This window comes from Chrysochloris asiatica, unplaced genomic scaffold (assembly GCF_000296735.1).
Source record: "Chrysochloris asiatica unplaced genomic scaffold, ChrAsi1.0 scaffold00028, whole genome shotgun sequence".
NCBI lineage: Eukaryota > Metazoa > Chordata > Mammalia > Afrosoricida > Chrysochloridae > Chrysochloris > Chrysochloris asiatica.
Window position 1 is genome coordinate 3,319,349 of NW_006408546.1, and position 22,893 is coordinate 3,342,241.

Here is a 22,893-nt window from a genome sequence, read left to right on the forward strand (position 1 = left end):
CGAGGCTGTAAATCTTTACAGGAACAGAAAGCCTCATCTTTCTCCCACGGAGCGGCTGGTAGTTTCGAACTGCTGACCTTAAGGTTTGCAGCCCAATTCGTAACCACTACGCTACCAGAGCTCCTTATATATGATATGTTGCATTCTGTTGGTTAGGATTGTGTTGAAAATTTTGGCATCTATATTCATAAGGGATTGTTGCTGTTGTTAAGTACTATCAAGGTGGTTTCTACTCAAAGCAACCCTGTATAGGTTTTTTGAGGAGTGGCTGGTGAGTTTGAACCACTATCTTGTGTTTCAATCCACCTTTGTGATCCAGTGCTTAGCCTACAGTGCCACACCAGGACACCCCATGAGGAATATTGGTCTATAATTTCCTGTTATAGTGATGTCTTTGCCTGATTTGTGTACAAGAGTTATGCTGGCTTCACTAAATGTATTTGGGAGTTTTCCATCTTTTTCTGTGTTCTGGAATAGTTTGAGTATTGGTGTCAGCTCGTCTCTGAATATTTGGTAGAATTATCCAGTAAAGTCATCTGGGCCTGGGCTTTTTTTTTGTTGGGAGTTTTAATTACCTGATCAATTGTTTCTACTCTACTCTGTTAGTTTAGGAAGGTCATGTTTTTCTAAAAATGTATCCATGCTTTTTCTAGATTTTCAAATTTATTGGAGTATAATTTTTCTTCATATTCTGTTATTAACCTTTTTATTTCTATTGGTTCTGTTACCCAAACAACTGATGTTACCCAAACAACTCCCTTTAGTATTTTTTTTTTTTGTAAAATTGACCTGGATTTTACAAATCCTTTAATTTATAATTTTTAACATTCTGGAGGAGTCCTGGTGTGGCACTGTGGGTTAATGCACTGGACTACAAAGTTGGTTTGAACCATAAGGTCAGCAGTTCAAGCTCACCAACTGCTCCTAGGAAACCCTATACAGGGTCACTATGGGTCAGAAACAACTCAACGGCACTTGACAACAACAATATTTGGGAAATGTTGTGATTTTGCCATCATGTTTGAAATACAGTTTTGTTGGGTATATTTATGGTTAGCATTTTTTTTTCAGATTTCTTTATATGTCTCCCCATTTTCTTCTTGCTTTCACAGTTTCTGCTGAGAAATCAAATTTTAGTCTTATTGATTCTCCTTTGTATGTAAAATTTTGTTTTTCTAGAGCTGCTTTCAGGGTTCTTTCTTTTTATTTTACTTTAGAGAGTTTGATTATGATATGTGTTGGTGATTTTTTTTCTAGGGCTGTCTAGTTTGGGGTTTGTTCAGTTTCTTCAATGGTTATCTTCTTATCTTTTATGATGCTAGGGAAATTTTCTTCCAACAGCTCTTCGATGATCTTTTTTGTGCTTTTGTCTTTTCCTGTTCTGAAATTTTAATTACCAATAAGTTATTCCTCTTCATGTTGTATCACATGAATATTAGGCTTCCTTCAGATTTTTCATTCTTTTTTCTGATTGTTCATCTAACTTATTAGTATTTAGAGATTTATCTTCAAACTCACTAATTCTGACTTCCCATGATTCAAATCTATTTCTTTGACCTTTCAATATGTTGTCCATTTCTAAAATCTTAGTATTAATCTTCTGGATGTCTTTTTGCTGGTTTTGTATTGTTGTCAATTCTTCATCTGTTTTGTTTGTTGGCTCCTGCAGTAGTTTCTTGAATTCTTCCTTTTTTACCTATACCTTTTTTGCAGTCCTTTAAATACATCTAAGTATCATTCTCTTGAGTTATTTTCCAGGAGTTCCAGTGCCTTTTTTTTCCTCATAAATGTTTCTCGCTCTGCCTCTTGGTCACTTGTTTGAGTCACTCTGTCTTGTTTCTTCATGTGAACAGAAATTGTCTTTCGCTTTAAAGACATTGTGATGTTGTTGTATTTGTATTAAGCTTATGATTGTATGCTGCTGTCTTCTTAGGCAGTCACCAACTTCCTCCTCATGGGTGTGACCAGGAAATTAGCTTGTGAACCATACTCTGTTTGCTGTTCATGCAGTTCACTTTAGGATATATTTGGTTGGTGTTGGTTGTTGTCACTGATTCAATATATATCAGCTAGTATTGGCTCTTGTCTAGTGGGTGGGGCTATAGAGGATAGCACTGTGGCTAGTCTGCATGGCTGCTGTTGCTGTCTTCTGTCAGGTGAGGCAAGAAAAGAAAACACACACACAAGAGAGAAGGAAAACAAATACAAACTAGCAAACACAGCACAAAAAAAAAAAAAAAGGAAAGAAAGAAAAGAAAAAAGGAAAAATGCAGGCAACAACTAGCAAAAGACTACAAAAGCCAAAGAGAAAAGCAGGGGAGGAAAGTAAAATAATAAAAAGAGAGAAAATAAAAAGAAAGAAAAACACTTAAACACAATGAAGAAGAGAGTGAGTGAAAGGGAAAAAGAGACTAGAGAGTAGTAATTAAAAAAAAAAATTAAAGGGGATCAAAAAAAAAAAGGAAAAGAAAGAAGTGCAACAGTTGGGAAAGAGAAAAAGAAATAAAGAAACAAAAACAGTGAAGGGAAAAAAGGGGGACAGGTGCTAGACGTAGAGTGGACAGAATTTTGTGGTGTCCTGCCAGCCACAGCTCTCACATCATTGGTGGGTAAGGGACAAGACAATAACACTCAACCCTAGATGGAGTTCCTGTAGGGCTGTGTTATCTGTTTTGGGCACCCAATCCAGAAGTAATTTGTACAGACCCCAAAACAGCTGGGGTATAAGGGTATTGCTATCCCAGAAGAGAGCCAAAGTTGAGAGGTCCCTCTAGCACAGGGCTGACCAGAACCAGCTCTGCAGGTCTGGAATAGGCCACACCTGATTCCAGGTTCTGGGGTTAGTGTTACTAGTACCCCAAACAATTTCATGGGACTGAGCCTGGAAAGCAGAAGCCTGTATGCAGATGGGGATGGCTACACCACTAGATACCACAGTAATGTGGATTATGAGAAGAAAAGAAAAGAAATGTACTCCTTTCTGTCCATCAGTAAGTGATATGCCTCTGCACCACCCACTGCCCTCTTGGCTTCAAAGGCGATTGTAAAAGTTAAGGATGGGCGTACCATGGCTGGTCTGGTCACTGACATAGATCTGTAGTTTCTTTTCTGTGTTCTTTTTTTATTTTCTCTCTCCCCCACGCATCTGTTCACATGCTTTTCCTAGTGAGGGCTAACTTAGGGCTGGCCAGGGCCAACTCTGTATATGTAGAGCAGGGCTCATCTGAATGGGGTCTATGCAGACAGTGTCCTCCTCTTTTAATGGGGCCCACAACCATGATGCTCACCTCCCTGAAGTTCCAACCACCAGGAGAGCAGGAGAGCAGGAGCTTCCCTGGTGGTGTATGTGGATTGGGGTCTGCATTACCTCTGGTTACCAGGGGAGTATGAAGAACAAGAAATAGTGCACCTTTGTCTCTGCAAGGCTATAGGTAGGTTTCTGCAATGCTGATAAGTTTTCTTGTCTCTGAAGCTGCTCACAAAAGCTCATGAAGTCTGTGCCTGTCTGGTCACTGGGTTATATCACCAATCTCTCCTTACTTTGTCTAGTAAGCAACAACCACTTTTTAATCCCTTCATCTGAAGCTCAGGGTTCTAGGACTGTCATCTTCATCTGTTTCATTTGGTTTTCCATGTGGTTGTTGTAGAGGATCCATACAGCCTTTCTGCCTAGTCTGCCATCTTGTCACCTCAAGATGTCTTTTCTTAAAAATAACTTTAAATGTCTAAGAATTACATCAAAATTGATGGTGAAATATTGAACAGTTTTCTGATAGTGTTTTGCTTTTCAAAATTCATTAGTAGTCTTGGTGTGATACTGTAAGATAAGCACTGGGCTGCTAACTACAATGTCAGTGGTTAAAGCCCATGAGTGGTTCCTTGGAAACCCTGTACAAGGTCACTATGAGTTGGTATGAGTTAACACCAAGAACAAACACAAAAACCATGCTAATGTCAGGGACCAGAGCCTGGTCAGTGCTGCAGTTTAGTTCTCCCATTGTTGAGAGTGCTACACCTCTTTTGTCCTGCTCTTTCCTGATACTCTGAGTAATGTTCACTGACTGGAATGATGACAGGGCATTCTTCTTTCTCATCTATGGCTTCTTTGGTTTTATAACTGCATTTTTTTCTTTTTCTTTTACTGATAAGGACTTGATGCTCTGCTGGTGGTCTCCTTAGATGCAACTACTTATGATGAGTTTTCCAGCTTTGAATTTGGAAAAGGATTTGATTACAGGACTCACTTGACCATTGGAATGAGAGAACTTGGCAAAACACTATCAACATATCTGGTGAGTTTTTTAGTGAAAAAATTCAGTTATTCAAAATGCCACGGGAACAAAATTGGAAACTTTAAGCCTAGTTTCAAAGGTTACCTTTGCTCCTTGGAATGAAATGCAAGGTCTTTAGTATATGAAAACATTTGTAAAGCCCAGAGCAGCATATTTTTTATTGTGTATGTCCTTTTCTTCTTTGTCATCTTACTAAATAAATGAATAAAGGAACTTAAAAAACCAACCAACTGCTAATCAAGTAAAAAGAAAGAAAAAAAAAAAGAAATCCCTCAGTAATTAATGTTTCAAAAATCTCAGGAAACCAAAGCAGTCTTCCTCAAACTTGGCCTCTAGCCATTCACGTGGCGGGCACTCTCTCCATAAATACAGATTATTTCCTTTGGAGAAGGGATGTTATCAACACAATTGCTTGTCTGGGGCTCTCTTTGCTGCATTAATTCCCCTTATTCTCTGTAGCTTCTCTTCCCAGCGAAAAGGAGGAGGTTGTAGGTGCCAAATCATGATCTGTGGTTTTGAATATAGTTCTTATTCAAAACCTAACAATTGTTGCTAACAACTTTTCCTAACAACTGTTGCTCACTCAAGTTTGCTTTTTGTCCAGGGGAACATTGCAGAGAGGACATGCTGCTGTGCCTTTTGCAAGTGTTCAGGACCTCCAGGAACTCCTGGGACCCGAGGACCAAAGGCCTTGAAGGTGCTATACAGTTGTGATACTCTTTTACCTCATGTGTCTTGATTTGGTATGGATGGGCCTGAGACTGAGAGGTTGAATTTGCAGCCTCCACTCACTGCTTATAAAATTACTTTGATATAATTATATGTGACTTCTGTGGTAAAGGACACGATTCAGAATGATTCTTTGTTGATACAGCTTTTAAGACTACTAAAACTAACTCCCCTTTTCCTTGTAGATCCTCGTTGTTATTGCAGCTTAGTTTTGCAATTCATACCTTTGTGCGTACTTTAGTCAATTTGAAAGTGAGTGGGGAGGGTTGTTCTTAATCAGTAATAGGTCAAGATTGAACTACAAAAAGAACATGGTGGTGGTGTTGGTTATGTGCTGTGGAGTTGGTGCTAACTCATAGCGACCCTGTATAGGGTTTCATAGGCTGTAAATCTTTAAGGGAGCAGAAAGCCTTATCTTTGTCCCATTGAGCGACTGGTAGATTCAAACTGCTGACCTTGTGTTTAGCAGCCTGGTTTATAATCCACTATGTTACCAGGATTCCTTGCAAAAAAAGAACAGATTTATGTTGTTGTTAAGTGCCATCGAGTTGGTTCTAAATCATAGCATCCTTGTATAGGGTTTTTGAGGCTGAAAATCTTTGCAGGAACAGAAAGATTCATTTTTCTCCCAAGGAGTGGTTGGTGAGCTCAAACTGCCACCCTTGTGGTTTGCAGTCCAGTACTTATCCTGCGGAGCTAGTGCGCCTCTATGTGTTTGTGTGTGTTGTTTTAAGCGCCAGTGAGTTGGTTCCAATTCATAACAACCTTGTAAAGGGTTTCCAAGGAGTGGATGGTAGGTTTGAATTGCCCACCTTGTGGTTAGTAACCCAATGCTTATCCTACAGTGCCACATCAGAAACAGATTAGTGCTGCAGGATAATGTGCTGGACTTCAAGGTCAGTTTGAGCCGAAAGGTCGGCATTCAAACCCACCAGCTGCTTCTTGGAAACCCTGTACAGGACTGCTATGGGTTGGAATCTACTCAACAGCACTAAGCAACAACAAAAAATAGGAATTTAGAAAGATCCATTAAAGAGAAATAGAATGGATAAATACATTATGATATTTTCATTAGCTAGAATATTCTACAGCAATCAAAATGAATAAGCAGCAGTTACCTACAAAAACATGAATACATTTTATAAACACCTTAATGCTGGTAAAAAGCAAAATATGGAAAAATGCATATGCATGATTCTTTTGATAAAAATTTTAAACACCAGCAAAACTAACCAAGAATGTTTAGGAATGAATAATTAAGTTGTTGTTAGGTGCCATTAGTTGGTTCTGACTCATAGTAACCCTATGCATAACAGACTGAAATAGTGCCCAATACTGTGTCATCCTCACAATTGTTGTTATATTTGCAGTCATTGCTGCTGCCACTGTGTCAGTCCATTTCCTTGGGTTCTCTGCTTTCAGCCAAGAGCCATCTGATGTCAGTAATAATATCCCTAGCTCCACATCCTCTTCTAATAAGTAGTGAAGTGTTGTTGTTGTTTTTTAAATGCTAGGAAGTAGTATCACGGAAGTCAGGAGTGAGTTCCTTCTATGGGAGAGAGAGGACTGTAATTGGTGGCGGCACTATGACTGTTTACAAGAAGTCTTCAATTTTGTGACATGGGCAATGATTGTATGGGCATTCACTTTATAATAATTAAGCTGCACCTTTATATTTTATTTACCTTCCCAAATGGGTGTTGTTGTTAAGTTCTGTTGAGTCAGTTCCAACTCATAGTGACTGTGTATAAGGTTTTCAAGGAACTTGAACTGCCAACCTGGTGATTCAAATGGACCTTGTGGTCGGTCCAGTGCTTATCCTACTGCACCACACCAGGACTCACAAATGGGTTTTTGATGCCAAAAACAAAAAAAAAAGAGAGAGACAGAAAGAAATGTGATCTTTTGTTAAGCTATCACATTCAGTGCTTGCCTGTGAGACCTGCATTGTTCATCTTTGACTGTTCTTAATGCATCATAATGTTTACAGTTCTACTCTATAATACATGAGGTCATCAAAAGTCAGAATTGGCTTAATGGCAACTACCATCAAACATCAACAACAGCCTTGTTGGTAGGGGGCAGTAGTGGTATGGTGGTAAAATGTACACCTTTGATGGGGGAGACTTGGTTTCAATAACCAGTCATGGCGCCTTAGGTACAATCAGCACCCATCTGCCAGGCTGGATGCTGCAGTTTTCAATAGATCAAAGGTCCAGTGATCTGCTTCTGAACATTAGCCAATGAAAACCCTATGGATCATGGCATAGACCAAATCACAACTTATAATAAGAATGGGGCATAACCAAGTCATTGCATGACTCAGGGGCTAACCTGATGACAGCTGACACACTTTGCTGATTAAAGAAGTGCTTATTCTTCCTTGAGCTATTACTAAAAACAGAAGAAAAGGAAAGTATCCCTCTGGATATGTGACCAGTTTGATTGCTGAAAGGGTTGTGGTAATCACAGGTTCCTCAAGCATAGGATTGACCCTGGATGCAAGGAGGCCTCCAGATGTTAGTCTCTCATAGACATCAGAGGAGTCACCTTCTATAGATGGGTTTCAGAGATGAGTGCCAGGACAAAAAACAAAAAGAAGTTATCATGCTCCCAAAAGCACAGCCACACCGGCCAACGCTATAATCATGTTGGAGGAAAGCACTAGCCAAAAATGCCTAATTTCACAAGTTTGAATTAATGGGAGATGGCTAACATTTATTTTACTGTCTTTTCTCCCAGGGATCTCCAGGTCTCAAAGGCAGCCGAGGACACCAGGGAGAGAACGGCGACCCTGTACGTTTGGGGAACACACCCTCCTTGCTTATTTATTTTTTTCATGAAAAACATTATTTTTCAATAGAATGGCTTTATATGTTCATTTTTGTTGTTGCTTAGGGAAAGAAGTTGCTTTTCTTTTCTTTGACTGAATCATGAGGCACTTGCTATGCCTTTTTGGTAGAGAGGAAAAGTTTACATAAATGTTTCCTGGCATATTTTTCTCAGAGGCAGGGACTGACTATCCTTCTCTCTACCCCCAAGCAGTGCTCAGCAAGGACATCTGATAGGAGCTCTCTTTAGACCTGAAACCCAGGGACGAAGTATTTAATACCTGAGTACAGGCTGGAGTTGATGCAAAAACCCTTCCCTGGAAAGAGAAGTGGGCAACACATCCCTAAGGCATGGCTTCATTATAAATTCTACCCAGGGGTTTGACCCTGTGCATCTCACTGTTTGATCCTAATGCCAGAACTGTCACTTGGTTCATCCATCATATAAGGAGAATGGATTTGGAGAAACTGAAACTATGTAGGTGGCTCCATTTTCCATGGGCAAAGCCCAGGAGGCAACAAGCCAACTCTTCATCTGGGACTGCCATATTATCATCACCTGTGATCCAGTAGAATTGGTCATTTCATAGACAAGGTAACAGTGATTCATGGAGGTTGTTGCTGAACCAGATTTGGAATTCTGGATTTCTGATTCCAGATGGGAGGTTTATCCCATTACTGTCACTGCCTCCACTTACACACCTCAAATGGGTTCTCTAAGGGAGCAAATCCAGTAAAATGCATTTTATATATAATTTTATATATGTGTTACATATATATATATATATAATCAATAGAGAGACATTTATTTCAAGAAAATGTCTCACAGAGTTGTGGAGACTGACAAGACTTAAATCTATGGGCCAGTGTCAAGCTGGAAGTTGTTAATGATTCACAATCAGCAGGTCAGGCATCTGGCACAAGGGGTTGAGACCAGAGATCAGAGGATGATGCTATGGATGCAGGTCCAAGAGTAAGTGAAGTTTGCCAGAACATCCATATAGACTGGATACTGCCACACCCCAAGGAAATGCCCCTTCCATCAGATCGCAACACAAAGGATAATCACATAATACTGAGAATTAGTCCAGTTGACACATAACATTAACCATCACACTTGTTAAAGAAATAGCTTCAATCACAATTGTGAATGTAGAAGTAATCAGGAAGTTCTACAAGTTGTACAAATTCCATAAAATGTTATTCTTCATGGTTGGTAAAGGCTAACCTAAAATGTGAAAAATGAAACAAGATATTCAACTTCTTGACCATAAATTTTCTCATCTGTATAATAAATTGCCGTGGGACACTGGGGACATCCTGGCTTACAAAATGAGCACTGAGGTGACAGCCTTTTGTCCCCTGTCTTGAAGACCACTGAGTTAGCATGACAGTGTTACTTTTTGTGTGAGGAATAGGGATCCCACAGCTGCCTGTGGGTCCACTAAGTGGAAAGCTGGCAGTTTTAGGTACTTCTCAGCAAGGTATAATATCATAGATAAGGCCTCCTGCTTTTTCTAGGAATAATACTTGGAATCAAGAAAGTAAAACAGGGAAAGGAAAAATCACTTTCTCCCTCACCTGTCAGTGAGGAAATAAATAAACTTATTGCTAAAGAGTTAATTTTTCATGAGAGGGGTTTGATGGCGGATAGGGTAGAAGTGCAGTGAGGATCTCTGTCAGCAATAACACAGAATACTGGATGAAGCAGGTTCAGGGGACGGTCCCAGAACTCTGAACCACGTATAAAGGAATATTAAGACGTTTGAAGGCTTACAGGCAGTAGAATTAGTAGCGGAAGCAAGAAAACTGGTGTTTTCTCTGATAGGATGGCCTCAGCATTCCTGGAGTGGCCATCTTGGGTGAGCCAGTGCAAGAGGAGGCTGAGAGCCAACACGGATCCCACCCCTGGAAGGTTCTACCACACATACGCACAGATCTCCTCAAAATTTAAAGGAACAGTTTCTACTTAAAACTAAACAGCAGCACAAAATGGCCACAGCTGGTCCTGAACAGTTTATCATCAGGAAAAAGGCCTGAATGGAGGTTGTGGAGTAGGAGAGAAGCACACTAAAAAGGAAACAGGCTGAAAATTAAATCCTGAGTTATATCATGATGACCAACAACAGCATCTTGACATTTCTCAGGTGGCCTTGAAGGCAAGAAGCTGAGAGAAGGATATTAAAGTCATATTTGGCTACAGAATTTTGCTTTTTTCTTTTTTTTCTCTTCTTTCTTTTCTGTGATTATAGACTACAGTATCCAATCATCATGTTTGCTGTTGCTGTTTTGTTTTTTTGGTCCCCTCTTTACCTTTAGGGGGCTCTTTCTCACCCTACATTACCCAAGAAGAGACAGCAATTGTGGTCATATAGTCAAGCTACAATCACATCCTATAAAATACCACCATCCAGGCAAGAACCAATAGCAGCTGCCATATACCAGGTAGACAGCCAATACCTGCAACAGTTACTCTGGGTTGAGTAATAAGAAGAGTGAAAAGGGAAGCCCATCTCCTGATCACATCTACCTGGAGGCAATCAGAAAGCATAGTAAAATACCAAAACATACATTCATCTGCATATTAAGGTCACAGCTAACTGAATATGCCTAAGAAAAAAATGACTATATCTGGACATGTCCAGAAACAAGATAAAGTGACTGAGACAAATGAGCTGGAGGTAGACCTAGACTGTATATTAGAAGGAAGGCAGGTTTTGGAAATGCCTGAGAAGGAATTCAGAAAAATTATAACAAAACATATCAAAACACTTTACAGAGGAGTTGAGGAAAATAAGGAAGAAGTCAGGAAAACACTACAGGAAAAATCAAATAAGATAGCTACAGCATTGGAAACAATTCAAAACCTACACAAAGAGGTCCAAATGATTAATAATAGAATATCAGAAATGGACAATACACTGAAGAGACGTAAGCCAGAAATAGTGAGCTGGAATACAAATCTCTCAATACTATTAAGATAGAAGAGCAAGTAGAAAAAGGATTGAAAAAAATCTGAAGAAGGTCTAAGATTCATGTTGAACAACATGAAGAAGAATAACTTAAGAATTATTGGCATTCCAGAAAAGGAAGAATCATACAAGTCCATAGAGGAGATAGGTGAAGATATGCAGGAAGAAATTTTTCCTAACATCCTGAAAAGAGAAAAGATAAGTATTCAAGAAGTTCAACAATCTCCAGGAAGGACAGACCCCAAAAGAAAATCACCAAGACATATATATAATCAAGCTCTCCAAATTCAGAGATAAGGAGAGAATCCTGAAAGCAGCTAGGGAAAAGTGTTACATATAAAGGCAAGCAAATTAGATTAAGCTCGGATCTCTCAGCAGAAACCATGCAGGCAAGAAGACAATGAGAAGACATATATAAAACCCTGAAAGAAAAAGAAAAAGCTGCCAACCAAGAATCCTCTACTCAGCAAAGCTGTCAATCAAATATGATGGTACAATCAAAATATTCCAGGATTTAAAAACAAAAACAAAAAAGAGTTAGTTATTCACTAGCAAACCATGTACCGACCATGCACCAGCCCTGTACCAGGTCCAAGGGATGGAATGGTGCAAGATCCAGCTGGGTTCCTTGTGCTCAAGAAGGACACAATCATTTTCCTCTTGAGGTCCATTGTACTCTAATGTTTACCTCTACCTAAATAGTTCCTTGGGAAAGCATACACCATTGATCTCAAGTGCTTTTCCCCAATCACATGGATTGTCTGACTGGGGATCTTTCACCATGTGACCTTTACCAGAAGGACTGACTCTTCTCACCTTGCTCACCTCTTCCTGCTCAACTTCAGTCTCCTGGCACCAACTCGGTTCTCTACTGTCAGCAATGCTGACTCTTCCTATGCAGCATCAGGGCTCTAGGCCAGCTGTCAGGCCCAACATGTGTTACTGGAGGATGTGGAACGTTGGCTATAAAGTGAAGTGACTTCGGAACCTTGAGCTGAGCTCATCCTGTGTCTATTTGTGACCCTGGATCTATAAGGAAGCCCTGAGAGTTGACAGGAAGAAATGTGTGAACATAAGGAGAAACAGATGAAAATGAATGAGTTTGTGTTAAGATTTGCTTTGTTGACAGCTCAGAATGGCTATATGCTCAGCTTAGTGGTTAGTTATGTGCCATGGAGTTGTTTCCAATTCATAGTGACACCATATAGGGTTTCTGAGGCTGTAAATCTTTACGGGACCAAAGAGTCTCATGTTTCTCCCATGGATCAGCTGGTAGTTTCAAACTGCTGACCTGAGGTTAGCAGCCCAATTTGTAACCACTACACTATCAGAGTGCCTTATGTGCTCAACTTAACTCTCTTAAAATAAATAATTGGAAGCTACTGACTAATGAGTCATTTTGGGCCCCTTTTCTTAGGGAACACGTGGAGATCCTGGACCCCTAGGAGAGAAAGGGCTTATAGGATGTCCAGGAGAGTTAGGCCAAAAGGTAAGTCTTTACTGGAAATGTTATTTTAAATTCACTATAATACCTTTTCTCTATTTTTTCTATTCTTCCCCTCCCACCTTTTCTCACTCCCACCTCTTCTTCCTCTCTCCCTTTCTCCAAGTAGATCTGTTAGTTTCCACAACTGAAAAGTAATTATGCTTCTAAGTCATCTCAGGAGTTTTGAGTGTTAAATTTCATGTATAACCTCTTTGTTAGCTACATAGGCTGAAACAACTAACTGAATAAACAATAATAAACATTTCTGAGAGGCAAGTCCTTTTGGCTCCAACAACCTATGAATCTGCATTCTGCATTCTGTCTTTGATAGGATCAGTGAGTGATGTTTCTTTTTTTTTTTCCAGGGAGTCAAAGGATATTCTGGATATAAGGTACTGTAATTTCTTCTCAAAGTTGATTTTCTAATGGCATCAGTTTCTCAGTAAGCATGTGGCTGAAGTCTCCTTTCAGCTGACTTCCACCTGTTGCTATCTCTTAGGGGGAAAATGGAGAGGATGCAATTGATGGGGTCGATGGAGAAGAGGTAAGCCATTTTTCTTTGAGTATCATAATATCATCATGAGCTTAATCTAATTTTTTTAATGCACATCTTGTTTTCTCTGTCTTCTTTTAGGGCTTTCGTGGATTCTCCGGAAAGAAGGGAGAAAAGGGTGATCCAGGATCCCAGGTAACACTTTTCAATATGCAAAAGAAAGAAAATTTGGTGGCAGAAACAATATCAGTGGCTAGTGGAGTCCTGCCTGGTTGGTGCTACAGGATAATGTACTGGATCACAAAGTCAGTCTGAACCTCAAGGTTGGAGGTTCAAACTCACCCGCCACTCCTCAGAAACCCTACACAGGGTTGCTATGAGTCGAAACCAACTCAATGGCACTTAACAACAACGACAGCATTGGAGATTTAAAAAAAAAAAAAAAAATGGCAGGTGATTTACTCAATTATGGATTTGTGCCACTGAGGAGATACTGCATTCTAACTTGAGGCAAGTCGGTAACTCTGTACTTTTCAAGAATTTCTAATAAGAAAAATTCAGAGCATGTAATGTTTCTTCTATAAGCATGCTTTTCAGAAATCTGAAAACAAATGCCTTTGCATGTCAGTGATTTCTATGTTCCGTACAGCAGAAAAAAAAACTCAAGAGAAAAAAACCAAATTATTTTGTGGGTTTTGGTATAGCAAATCCAGAGTGAACCATTTAAAAAAAAAAAAAAATTTTTCAACTTACTAGTGTCAGCCTGCTTGGTTTTAAGTCACTCTATGTTTATGTTTGATCTATGTATCAAACAAATTTTTAATACTTATTATGTATCAGATATTGTATTATCAGCAATGGACCACACAGTTCTTGTCCTCAACAAGCTATGGTCTAGCTGAAGAAACAGATCAACAGTTAATTACACACAGAATTTAATGATGCCATGTCATAAGCATCTACATAGAAACCAGAAAAGGACATCCAACTAAACCTGCGGGCTTAGGAAGTCTTCTTGAATGGGGTGATTCCTTAGCTGAAGATAAATAGGAGTTAACAAGAAGAAGAGGTGGAGGAAGGGCATTGCAGGCAGAGAGAACAGCATAAGCAAACACAGAGAGGTTTGGTCATGTTGCAAGCTGTTCTGCCTGACAGGGACATTGGAGTACATGCAGTGGAAGTGAAACTCAAGAGGAGGTGGGAAGAGACCAGAAAGACACTGAAGGAATTTGCCCTTTAACCATTAGGCAACTGGAAGCCATTGAAGGAGTTTTAGCTGTGGAATGACAATCAAGTTTACATTTTAGGAAGATCACTTGGCAGTAGTATGTACGATGTGTTGGAGGTGACATAGTTGCAGGCAAGGAAGAAGGCCAGTTGTCAGTAATCAAAGTGAGAGAGGATAAAGTCTTTAAATAAAGAAAGGCAGTGAGAACAGACCACCAAAATATTAAGAACATAGCAGGACTGGGCTGGGGAGAGGCAAGCAAGGAAACTAGGGTACAAATTGTAAGGAGGGACTCACTTTCAGTATTAGGCAGAAAGTGAGTGATTCCTTAAACTTTACACTCTAGGCACCTCACCAGCCTCACCCCAGTCGAGGTCTTGGGACATGAGATCTTCAGAGTCTGGTGACCAGAGAAGCAGGAAATAAAAATCAGTCACAATGACTGCAAGGCTTGGGCAAGTTTAGTTGGGGACCAACTAGGTTTGAGGTGACAATGGACCATCCTGTGGAAATTTCCTGTAGGGAGTATATAGTTGTCACAGTTGCTAGACTGTTTGGGCTGTTTTAGAAACTTGTGATAACTTTAAATTTAAATTTAAGTGACCACTAGCCACATAACGGAGTCCTGGTGTGGTGCTATAGGATAAGCACTGGACTACAAAGTCCGTTTGAAATGCATGGTTGGCCATTCAAACTCACAAGCTGCTCCTTGGGAACCCTATACAGGGTGGCTATGAGTTGGAGCCAATTCATAGGCACTTAACAACAACTACATGTAGCTACTTAAATTTAAATTTAATTAAAATTTAAAAGCTCATCAATTACACTAGCCACATTTCAAGTGTTCCATGTCACATATAAGGAGCTCTGGTAGCTAGTGGTTATGAGTTGAGCTGCTAATCACAGGGTTAGCAATTACTACCAGCTGTTATGTGGGAGAAAGATTTATGGCCTCAGAAACCCTGCACAGGGTTGCTATGAGTCGGAACCACCACCAATGTCACATATGGCTAGTGGCTACCATATTGCACAGTACACAACATTCCAACCCTGCAGAAAGTTCTATGGGACAGTGAGTGCTGTGCTGGACCATGAGATGTTTTCTAATTTCTCAGCCTCATTGGAGAGAGTCTTGGTCATCGACTTAAAACCAGGCTTAGTGCTGATTGAGAAGTCTGAAGAGATATGGTTGAGATGGAAGACAATAGCATGGCATATTCTAAATGATTAATTTCTCTCTCTCTCTCTCTCTCTCTCTCTCTCTCTCTCTCTCTCTCTCTCTCTCTCTCACACACACTTAACATTTTAATGCTATTATGAAAACCTTATACAAGCTAACTCAGAAGAACTAATTTTATTTTTTCCAGGGTAGCCCAGGTTCCAGAGGCTTCCCTGGGGAGCATGGAGAGAAGGGTTACCCAGGAAATCCTGTAAGTTGGCTCTAGATTTTCTAGTTATTCCACAGTTCCTATCTTCATTCTTTTCTTGTATCCTGCTAACTTTTAGGTAAATGTTTGTCTTGGAAGTGAAGATGGTAGATGTTGGCTAAAGGAATAGCTATTTGGAAGGAAAAATGGTTTGCATCTCTTAAAAGCTTGTTATAATAAGCTTTCAGATATTATTAAAATTCTTTATGGTATATTAAGCCTTTCAAACTCCTTTTGGGGAAAATTCTCATAGTTTTGGATACCAGGCTTCTGATATTGCAGACCTGCAGTTTACATATTTGCTGACTTGATTACAGGAGAATTTGATTACACATTTGAAAGAATGACATAGAATGTTTGGACTAGCTTATGTTTTACAAGATTTCCATTTATCAGCAAACCCTTCAAACTTAAGGAAATAGTGCTATCATCCTGTAAGTTTCAAAGATGGAGAATTTTCTCACATTTCTCATACCTTAATTCAAATTATCTCAGTACTCAAACATAATACCATTTTGTGGACAAAGTTTGTCTGACTTAATTCTGAAATACTAAATCTTCCTCTAGGGTAACCCAGGACAGAACAGTAACATCAAAGGACAAAAAGGTTCCAAAGGAGGACAAGGAAGACAAGTAACTGGATTTATTTTATATATCTGAGTTGATTAATTATGTTATTCAGCCGATGTAACTGATTTAGTGAAATAAGCCTACATTAAAATAAAGCATATCTCTAGTAGATTGCACTTCTATGGATAATATTATCATGTTTCTGGAAGTTATTGTATTGTATGAGAAAATTTATGGTAGCAGTAAAACTTCTGTTATACCTTTTCCTCTTTCAAGAATGTAATGGATGGTGTTAAAGTGCAGAAACATTTGAACTGTTCTGTCGTTTTAACAGTACTTGAGGATTTGATGCAGGTGCCTTTATAATTGCTTCATAATCTGTTGCCTTATGATCTTAAGGAAACTATTGCATTTCTAGGGTAGACCTGGACAGAAAGGGACGAAAGGCAGTCCCAGTCCCGGAGGAAGCAGGGTGAGTATTTCCACAGACACTTATTCACCCTCCCTATCTATCACCCAAATGTGCCACAGAGGCATTCACAGTATTTGTGACTTAAGAGTCAGATGACCCAGGAATCTGATACATTTGCAGGGTTTGTTGAGGGTGTTTGTCCTAGTCATTTTAGGATGTCCAAGATGCATTCTTGGACTCTATGCAATCAATGTAGCACTATTTAGCACCAGTAGCACCCATTTCCCCCAACCAAAATTAGGACAACCAAAAATGTCTCCACACATTACCATTTGTCTTTTACGGCAGAGAACTATTAAGATATAGCCTACTATTACCTTTCCTAAGGAGCTCTGGTAGTATAGTGGATAGGAGTCGGGCTGCTAACCTCAAGGTCAGCAGTTTGAAACTACCAGCTGTTTTGCAGGAGAAAGATGAGGCTTTATGTTCCCGTAAAGATTTACAGCCTGGATAGCCCTACACAGGGTCACTATGAGTCGGAACCGACTCCACCGGCACACTATCACCACCTACCGTTACCTTACCACATTCTAAAATGTCTTTAAAAAACATCAATTACTTTAATATAAAAGCCCTTCCTCAGTATCTTAGCATCTTTGAGCTTACGTTGTTGTTGTTGTTGTTGTTGTTGTTATGTGCCACGGAGTCAGTTCTGACTCATAGTGACCCTGTACTGGGTTTTCCGAGGCTGTAAATCTTTATGGGGGCAGAAAGCCTCATCTTTCTCCCATGGAACAGCTGGTAGTTTCAAACTGCTGATCTTAAGGTTTGCAGCCCGATTCGTAACCACTACGCTACCAGAGCTCCTTTGATTTTACATTAGACTCTATAAACTGGGTAAATATGTTCATGTTTCCTATCTCTATTCACATGTTGCCAATGAGAAAGAAGAATTAGAGAAAAAGGCCAAAACATTGGAGAATAAGATCAAACAAGTAGCAAGCTAGAGGTTGTGGGGTACTTCATAACATCCCCTGTGATATCAAGAGCCCTGGTTGCACAGTGGTTAAGTGCTTGGCTACTAACCAAAAGGTAGCTGGTTTAAACCCACCAACCACTCCACTTAATGGGGAAAAGATGTGGTGGTCTTCCTCCATAAAAACTGCATCTTCAGGAACCCTATGGGGTCCTAAAGAGTTGCTATGAGTCAGAAGCAACTTGACAGCAATACGTTTTTTCTTTTTTACCAAAAAAAGTTGTTTTTTGTTGTTGCTGTTTTGTTTTTAACAGAATAAAACAGGGCCATTGGATTTTCCCATCTTTTAAAGGAAAACCCCAAAACTCACCTTTCTCTTTGTGTACTACTAAAGTTAGAGTTGATGTCTAAATGTGTTACAAGCTTCCCTAACACACATTTAGCATGTAGCTGTTGTTGGTAAGTGCTGTTCAGTCAGTTCCAATCTATAGGACCCCATGTATAACAGAACGAAATACTGCCGGGTCCTACACCATCTGCACAATCACTAATTACTATGTTAATTTTGAGTCCACTGTTGTAGCCACTAGGTCAATTCATCTCACTGAGGGTCTTCCTCTTCCTCTTTTTTGCTGACCCTCTTCTTTAACAAGCATGATGTTCTTCTCCAGGGACTGATCTCTCCTGATACACACCCAAAGTACACGAGATAAAGTCTCACCATCCTCACTTGTAAGGAACATTCTGGCTGTACTGCTTCCAAGACACATTTGTTCAGTCTGCATGAATATCATAAAAAGAGAAGAATAATGTTCAAGATCTTAGAGTTAACCCTGAGTTTTGTTCATGAGGGAACTGAAAATTCTGTGCTTTCTTGTCGGTTACAATTTTGGGATTTTCTCATCACTTTGAAGGTGGTGACTAATAATCCTTCTCCCTGAGTAGGGAGTGAAGAAATGTCATTTAATCCCTCTTGCTTGTGTTTATCTTGAATCATAGCTCTTCAGGGAAAGAATCTGAAATCAGGGGTTTGACTTCCCAGTGCTTCTGGTAAAATTCCTTGGGACTTTGACCTCTTCTCCACACAAGAGAATAAAAAATGTAATCAGAGGAAGCAGTAGAGCAGTACATACTGTAGAATTTCAAGATAAATATTTATGAATTTTTGTTGGGTTAAGGAAATATACTTTTAGTTCAAAATAGCTTTGTAACTCTGATATAAATCAAGCACTTTTTAAAAAGAGAGGCCAGGTGGCAGGTGATTTAATATTCGTACTTGGACAACTGGCTCACAGCCTCCTGTCTGTTGGTATCCACTTCCCTACTTGTCTCTTTTCTAATCTATTGTCATCTGAATTTTTAAAAAGGCATAGTGAATATAAAGGAACATCAAGCTTTTCTACCTTTCCCTACCTTTCCAATGAAGGAGAAAATTCTCTGCGTGTCAGACAATCTTTAATTAGTAGTCATAGAGTCAACTCTAGCTCACTGTGACCCATGTGGATCAGAATAGAACTGTACTCTGTAGGATTTTCAGTGACTGATTTTTTAAAAAAGATTTCCAGGACCTTTTTCCAAGACATCTCTAGGTGTAATAGAACTGCCAATTTCTTGGCTAGTAGCCAAGTACACTAACTGTTTTTACTATCCAGACCTTTTTCTTTTGCCTAGGATACACAGGAAATATTATACTTCTACAGCACTTACTGAAGCCCTGATGTGGCGCTATGGGTTAATGTGCCAGATAACAAAGCCATTTGAATTGCAAGATTGGTGGTTCAAGCTCACCAGCCTCTCCTTGGAAACCCTATGCAGGGTCTCTATAGGTCGGAACCGACTCAATGGCACCTAACAACAACAACAACAACAACAACAGCACTTACTATAAGAAGCTCTATATGCAGTCACTATGGGTCAGAACCAACTCAGTGGCACTTAGCAACAACAAGCAGCTTGTGTGATGGTTATAAGTGGGGCTGCTAACCTCAAGGTCAGCAGTTTGAAACTACCCACGGTTCCATGGGAGAAAGATGAGGTTTTCTGCTCCTGTAAAGATTTACAGCCTCAGAAATCCCACACAGGGTCCTTATGAGTCGGAACCGACTCCACGGCATACCATCACCAGGGACTTTTCAGTCAACTTCATGGAAAGATAGCCCTGGTGACACTGTAGGATAAGCATTGAACCACAAAGTTGGTAGTTCAAACCCAGCAGCTGCTTTGTAGGAGAAAGATGAGACTTTCTGCTCCCATAAGAATATATAGCCTTGGAAACCTTATTTACGGTTACTGTGAGGCAGAGTCGGCTCCATAACAGTGGGTAGTTTATTCTGAGGAACTTCAGAAAGTGAGTTATTGAAAGAAAACAGGATTTCCTCAATAATAATCTCTGTGGTAACTTTCTAAATGAGTGACCGAATGCAATTTTGGAAAGTATTACTTTCATATCTAAAATGATTCTAGTTGTCTATCACAACGCAAAGTGAATCCATGCATGAGTTGAGACATTCCATGATTCTTTCAAAGGAGGGGCCTTGCTAGGGAGTTGGGGAGGAGACTAGATTTTATCATTGCTTTTTAGGAAAAAAAGAAATTAAGATCTGGCCCTGAGTGTCTTCCTGCTTGGCTACCCTCTGGAAAGGAGAGGCACAGACTGCCACTAGATGGAGAGCCTGAGCTGACAATGCAAAATGTGCTTCTGGATAGGTGCAGACAGATGTTAATTTCAAGGGTCAGCCTTGCTTTTCCCAAATGAATCTGAGCAGACCCCAACATTTCCTCCTTGTTGAATCCTTTGAGAAAAGCCCCAGTGGGCCCATATGAAGCGCGGTCTCTAATAATACTTGACTAGCCCCCTAGATGGAAATCAGGGATCTAGGACAGAGAGAGATGGATGTATAACACTCCTTCACGAAAGGGAAGCCTCTGATTAGCAGGTTTTTTGGTGGTCTACACCAAGGAGGGAAAGGTATAAAACAGGTTCTTCAGGGTGATTTGATTCTCCAAACAGCCTCCAGGAAGATTGTCAGAGGCTGGGTCAGTAATGACTTTTAGATTAGTTAGCAATCAGTCCTCCAAATGTTAGGCTGTAATTAAGCGGAAAGCGCCTCAGGGAAGCCATCTCTGTGAGCTGCTCATTCGTTATGCATGTCAATCAGAGGTGTAGGGAAGAAAAGACTATGCTGGTTTGCCTTTAAAAAAAGCCTTCATCGGGACACCCCACACTGACACATCATCTTTTCTGTTCTAGGGAAGAGAAGGCCAAAGAGGACCCCCAGGTGTCCCGGTAAGATTCCTGACTTCCTGTCCTCTGGAGTAGGTGGGAAGAAGGTAATGAATGAGTATTTGTAAGGATGTTGTAGGAAGCATGGGGCACTGGGCATGAGCCCCATGAACAGGAGGAAACACAAATCCCCACCCATTGCACCACCAAAGAACAAGGCAGGCCTTCTTCACAGATACATCCTGTAAACAGAACCTGTTCCTATTCTGCATTTAACTGCTTTTCATATCCATTTGGAATTTCTGGCAAAAGAATTCAATTCTTCATTAGAATAATAAACAAGCATAAAATAAACAAGCAAGTAAGCATATGTGTTCCTTCCTTATACAGTAAGAAAGAATAAAACCCTAAGCAAAGTAAGAATGACTAAGAGTCATGAGTTACACACAACTGGACCTTAATAAAAATAAAATAAAGGGGCAGGGCCTCACAGAAGAATTCTAATCATCAGCTACCCTAAAACTACTTACCTTGGAGTAAATTTTCACTTATGAGGACTCCATTTGTGTCACCTGAATTGAACTATATGTGCACCATCTTAGTTTCCTGGTTTTGCTTTAGAAGAAATACCACAAATAGGTGGCTCTAGAGAACAAAAATTTATTTTCACACAATTCAGGAGACCAGAAAGCTAAAAGTCTAAATTCATGGCACCTGAGAGAAGGCTTTGAGGGAAGGTCTTTGACTCAGCTTCTGAAGCCACAATATTCCTTGGTTCCTTATCAGTCTTCATGTGCCATTTACTCCACCCACGCCCCCAGCACAACATTTATACTCTGTAGTCTTTGGGTCTATGTGATTTGCTTTAAAACACATCCTGCAATGACCTCACCTCATTAATCAAACAAAGAAACCCTGTTTCCAGGTGGAATTCTTTCCACAGGTGTAAGGGATAGAACTCCATTGCATATTTTGGGGATCCTGTTCAATCCATCACAGGTACTATGTAGGGAAAATCTACATGAAAACTATATAGAAAAATCTTAACACTGAAAGCTCTCATTTATCAGGGGCAACCAGGAAATTTGGGACCTAAAGGTACACCTGGAGATGAAGGATTACAAGGACCACAGGTGCGTTGGAATATTTGATACTCTTGGTAAATAATGCTGAATCATCCTGATAGGAAGAAAGCAGGTCTTTCTGTATGAAGAAAATAACTGAAAATGTTTTAGCTGCCTTTTTCTGCAGTATGCATCTCTGAAATTCTGCATTTCCCTCTGTGTGTGGGTAAATTTGCTCAATCAAACCTTTACAAGTCATTGATTACCTTTTTTGTTAAGGAAAGGTATACTTTCTTCTGTGTTCTTCTGATGTTATATTTGCGTAGTACCATATTTTTATGCAAGTAACACGAGTTGTGTGGTTTTTGGCAAACCACACCCCCCTCACATATCTGTTTTCTATGTCTTATGCACATTATAGGAGTCCTGGTGTGGCGCTGTAGGATAAGCACTAGACTGCTAACCACAAAGTTAGTGGTTCAAACCCACCAGCTGTTCCATAGAAACCTTATACAGGTTGCTATGAATTAGAACTGACTTGCCAGCACTTATCAACAACAAATGCATATTATAGACATGTGCCTGTTGTTTGTGTAGGTACATTTTATGTGGAAAATACAGTAGTAATAATGAAATATTATACCTTGATATTTTATTAATTAATATTATATTAATTAATTCAGGATCAACAAATTGGTTTTCCTTAACTGAGGTCCTGAACACAGATTCCCTTGAAGGAAAATTAGTTTGGAGTTGGAGATTTATTTAACTCACCTAAAACTTACTCTCTATATAAGTAGTCTTGGTGGTATTGTAGGATAAGCACTGGACAGCTAACCACAAGATCAGCCGTTCAAACCCAAATGCATTAGTAATTTGCACCAGTGTTTCGTTCTGCTGTCCATAGGGTCACTATGAGTCGGTACTGACTCAATGGCACCTAACAACAACAATAAGGGACTTCTCAGCCAACTTAATGGCGATGATAACCCTGGTGACGCTGTAGGATAAGCACTGAACCACAAAGTGGACAGTTCCAAACCACCAGTCGCTCTGTGGGAGAAAGATGAAGCTTTCTGTTCCCATAAAGATTTACAGTCTCAGAAACCCTATGCAGGGTGACTATGAATCAAAATCGACTTTATGGCTGTGAGTAAACTTCCTCCCCAGGAGTTAACAGTACTCCTGGA

The 22,893-nt window shown here is 39.9% G+C and overlaps 1 protein-coding gene across 1 annotated transcript in view; it reads left to right on the top strand.

Annotated features, from left to right (window-relative positions):
• COL6A5 (collagen, type VI, alpha 5) overlaps window positions 1-22,893 on the top strand; it is a 135,789-nt gene that overhangs the window by 36,913 nt on the left and 75,983 nt on the right. The window contains exons 10-21 of the mRNA XM_006846633.1: window positions 4,150-4,292; window positions 4,897-4,989; window positions 7,764-7,817; window positions 12,242-12,313; window positions 12,676-12,702; window positions 12,810-12,854; window positions 12,945-12,998; window positions 15,399-15,461; window positions 16,026-16,091; window positions 16,447-16,500; window positions 20,667-20,702; window positions 21,710-21,772. Of these exons, the coding sequence (XP_006846696.1) occupies window positions 4,150-4,292; window positions 4,897-4,989; window positions 7,764-7,817; window positions 12,242-12,313; window positions 12,676-12,702; window positions 12,810-12,854; window positions 12,945-12,998; window positions 15,399-15,461; window positions 16,026-16,091; window positions 16,447-16,500; window positions 20,667-20,702; window positions 21,710-21,772 (770 nt within the window). The remainder of the gene's footprint in view (window positions 1-4,149; window positions 4,293-4,896; window positions 4,990-7,763; window positions 7,818-12,241; window positions 12,314-12,675; window positions 12,703-12,809; window positions 12,855-12,944; window positions 12,999-15,398; window positions 15,462-16,025; window positions 16,092-16,446; window positions 16,501-20,666; window positions 20,703-21,709; window positions 21,773-22,893) is intronic.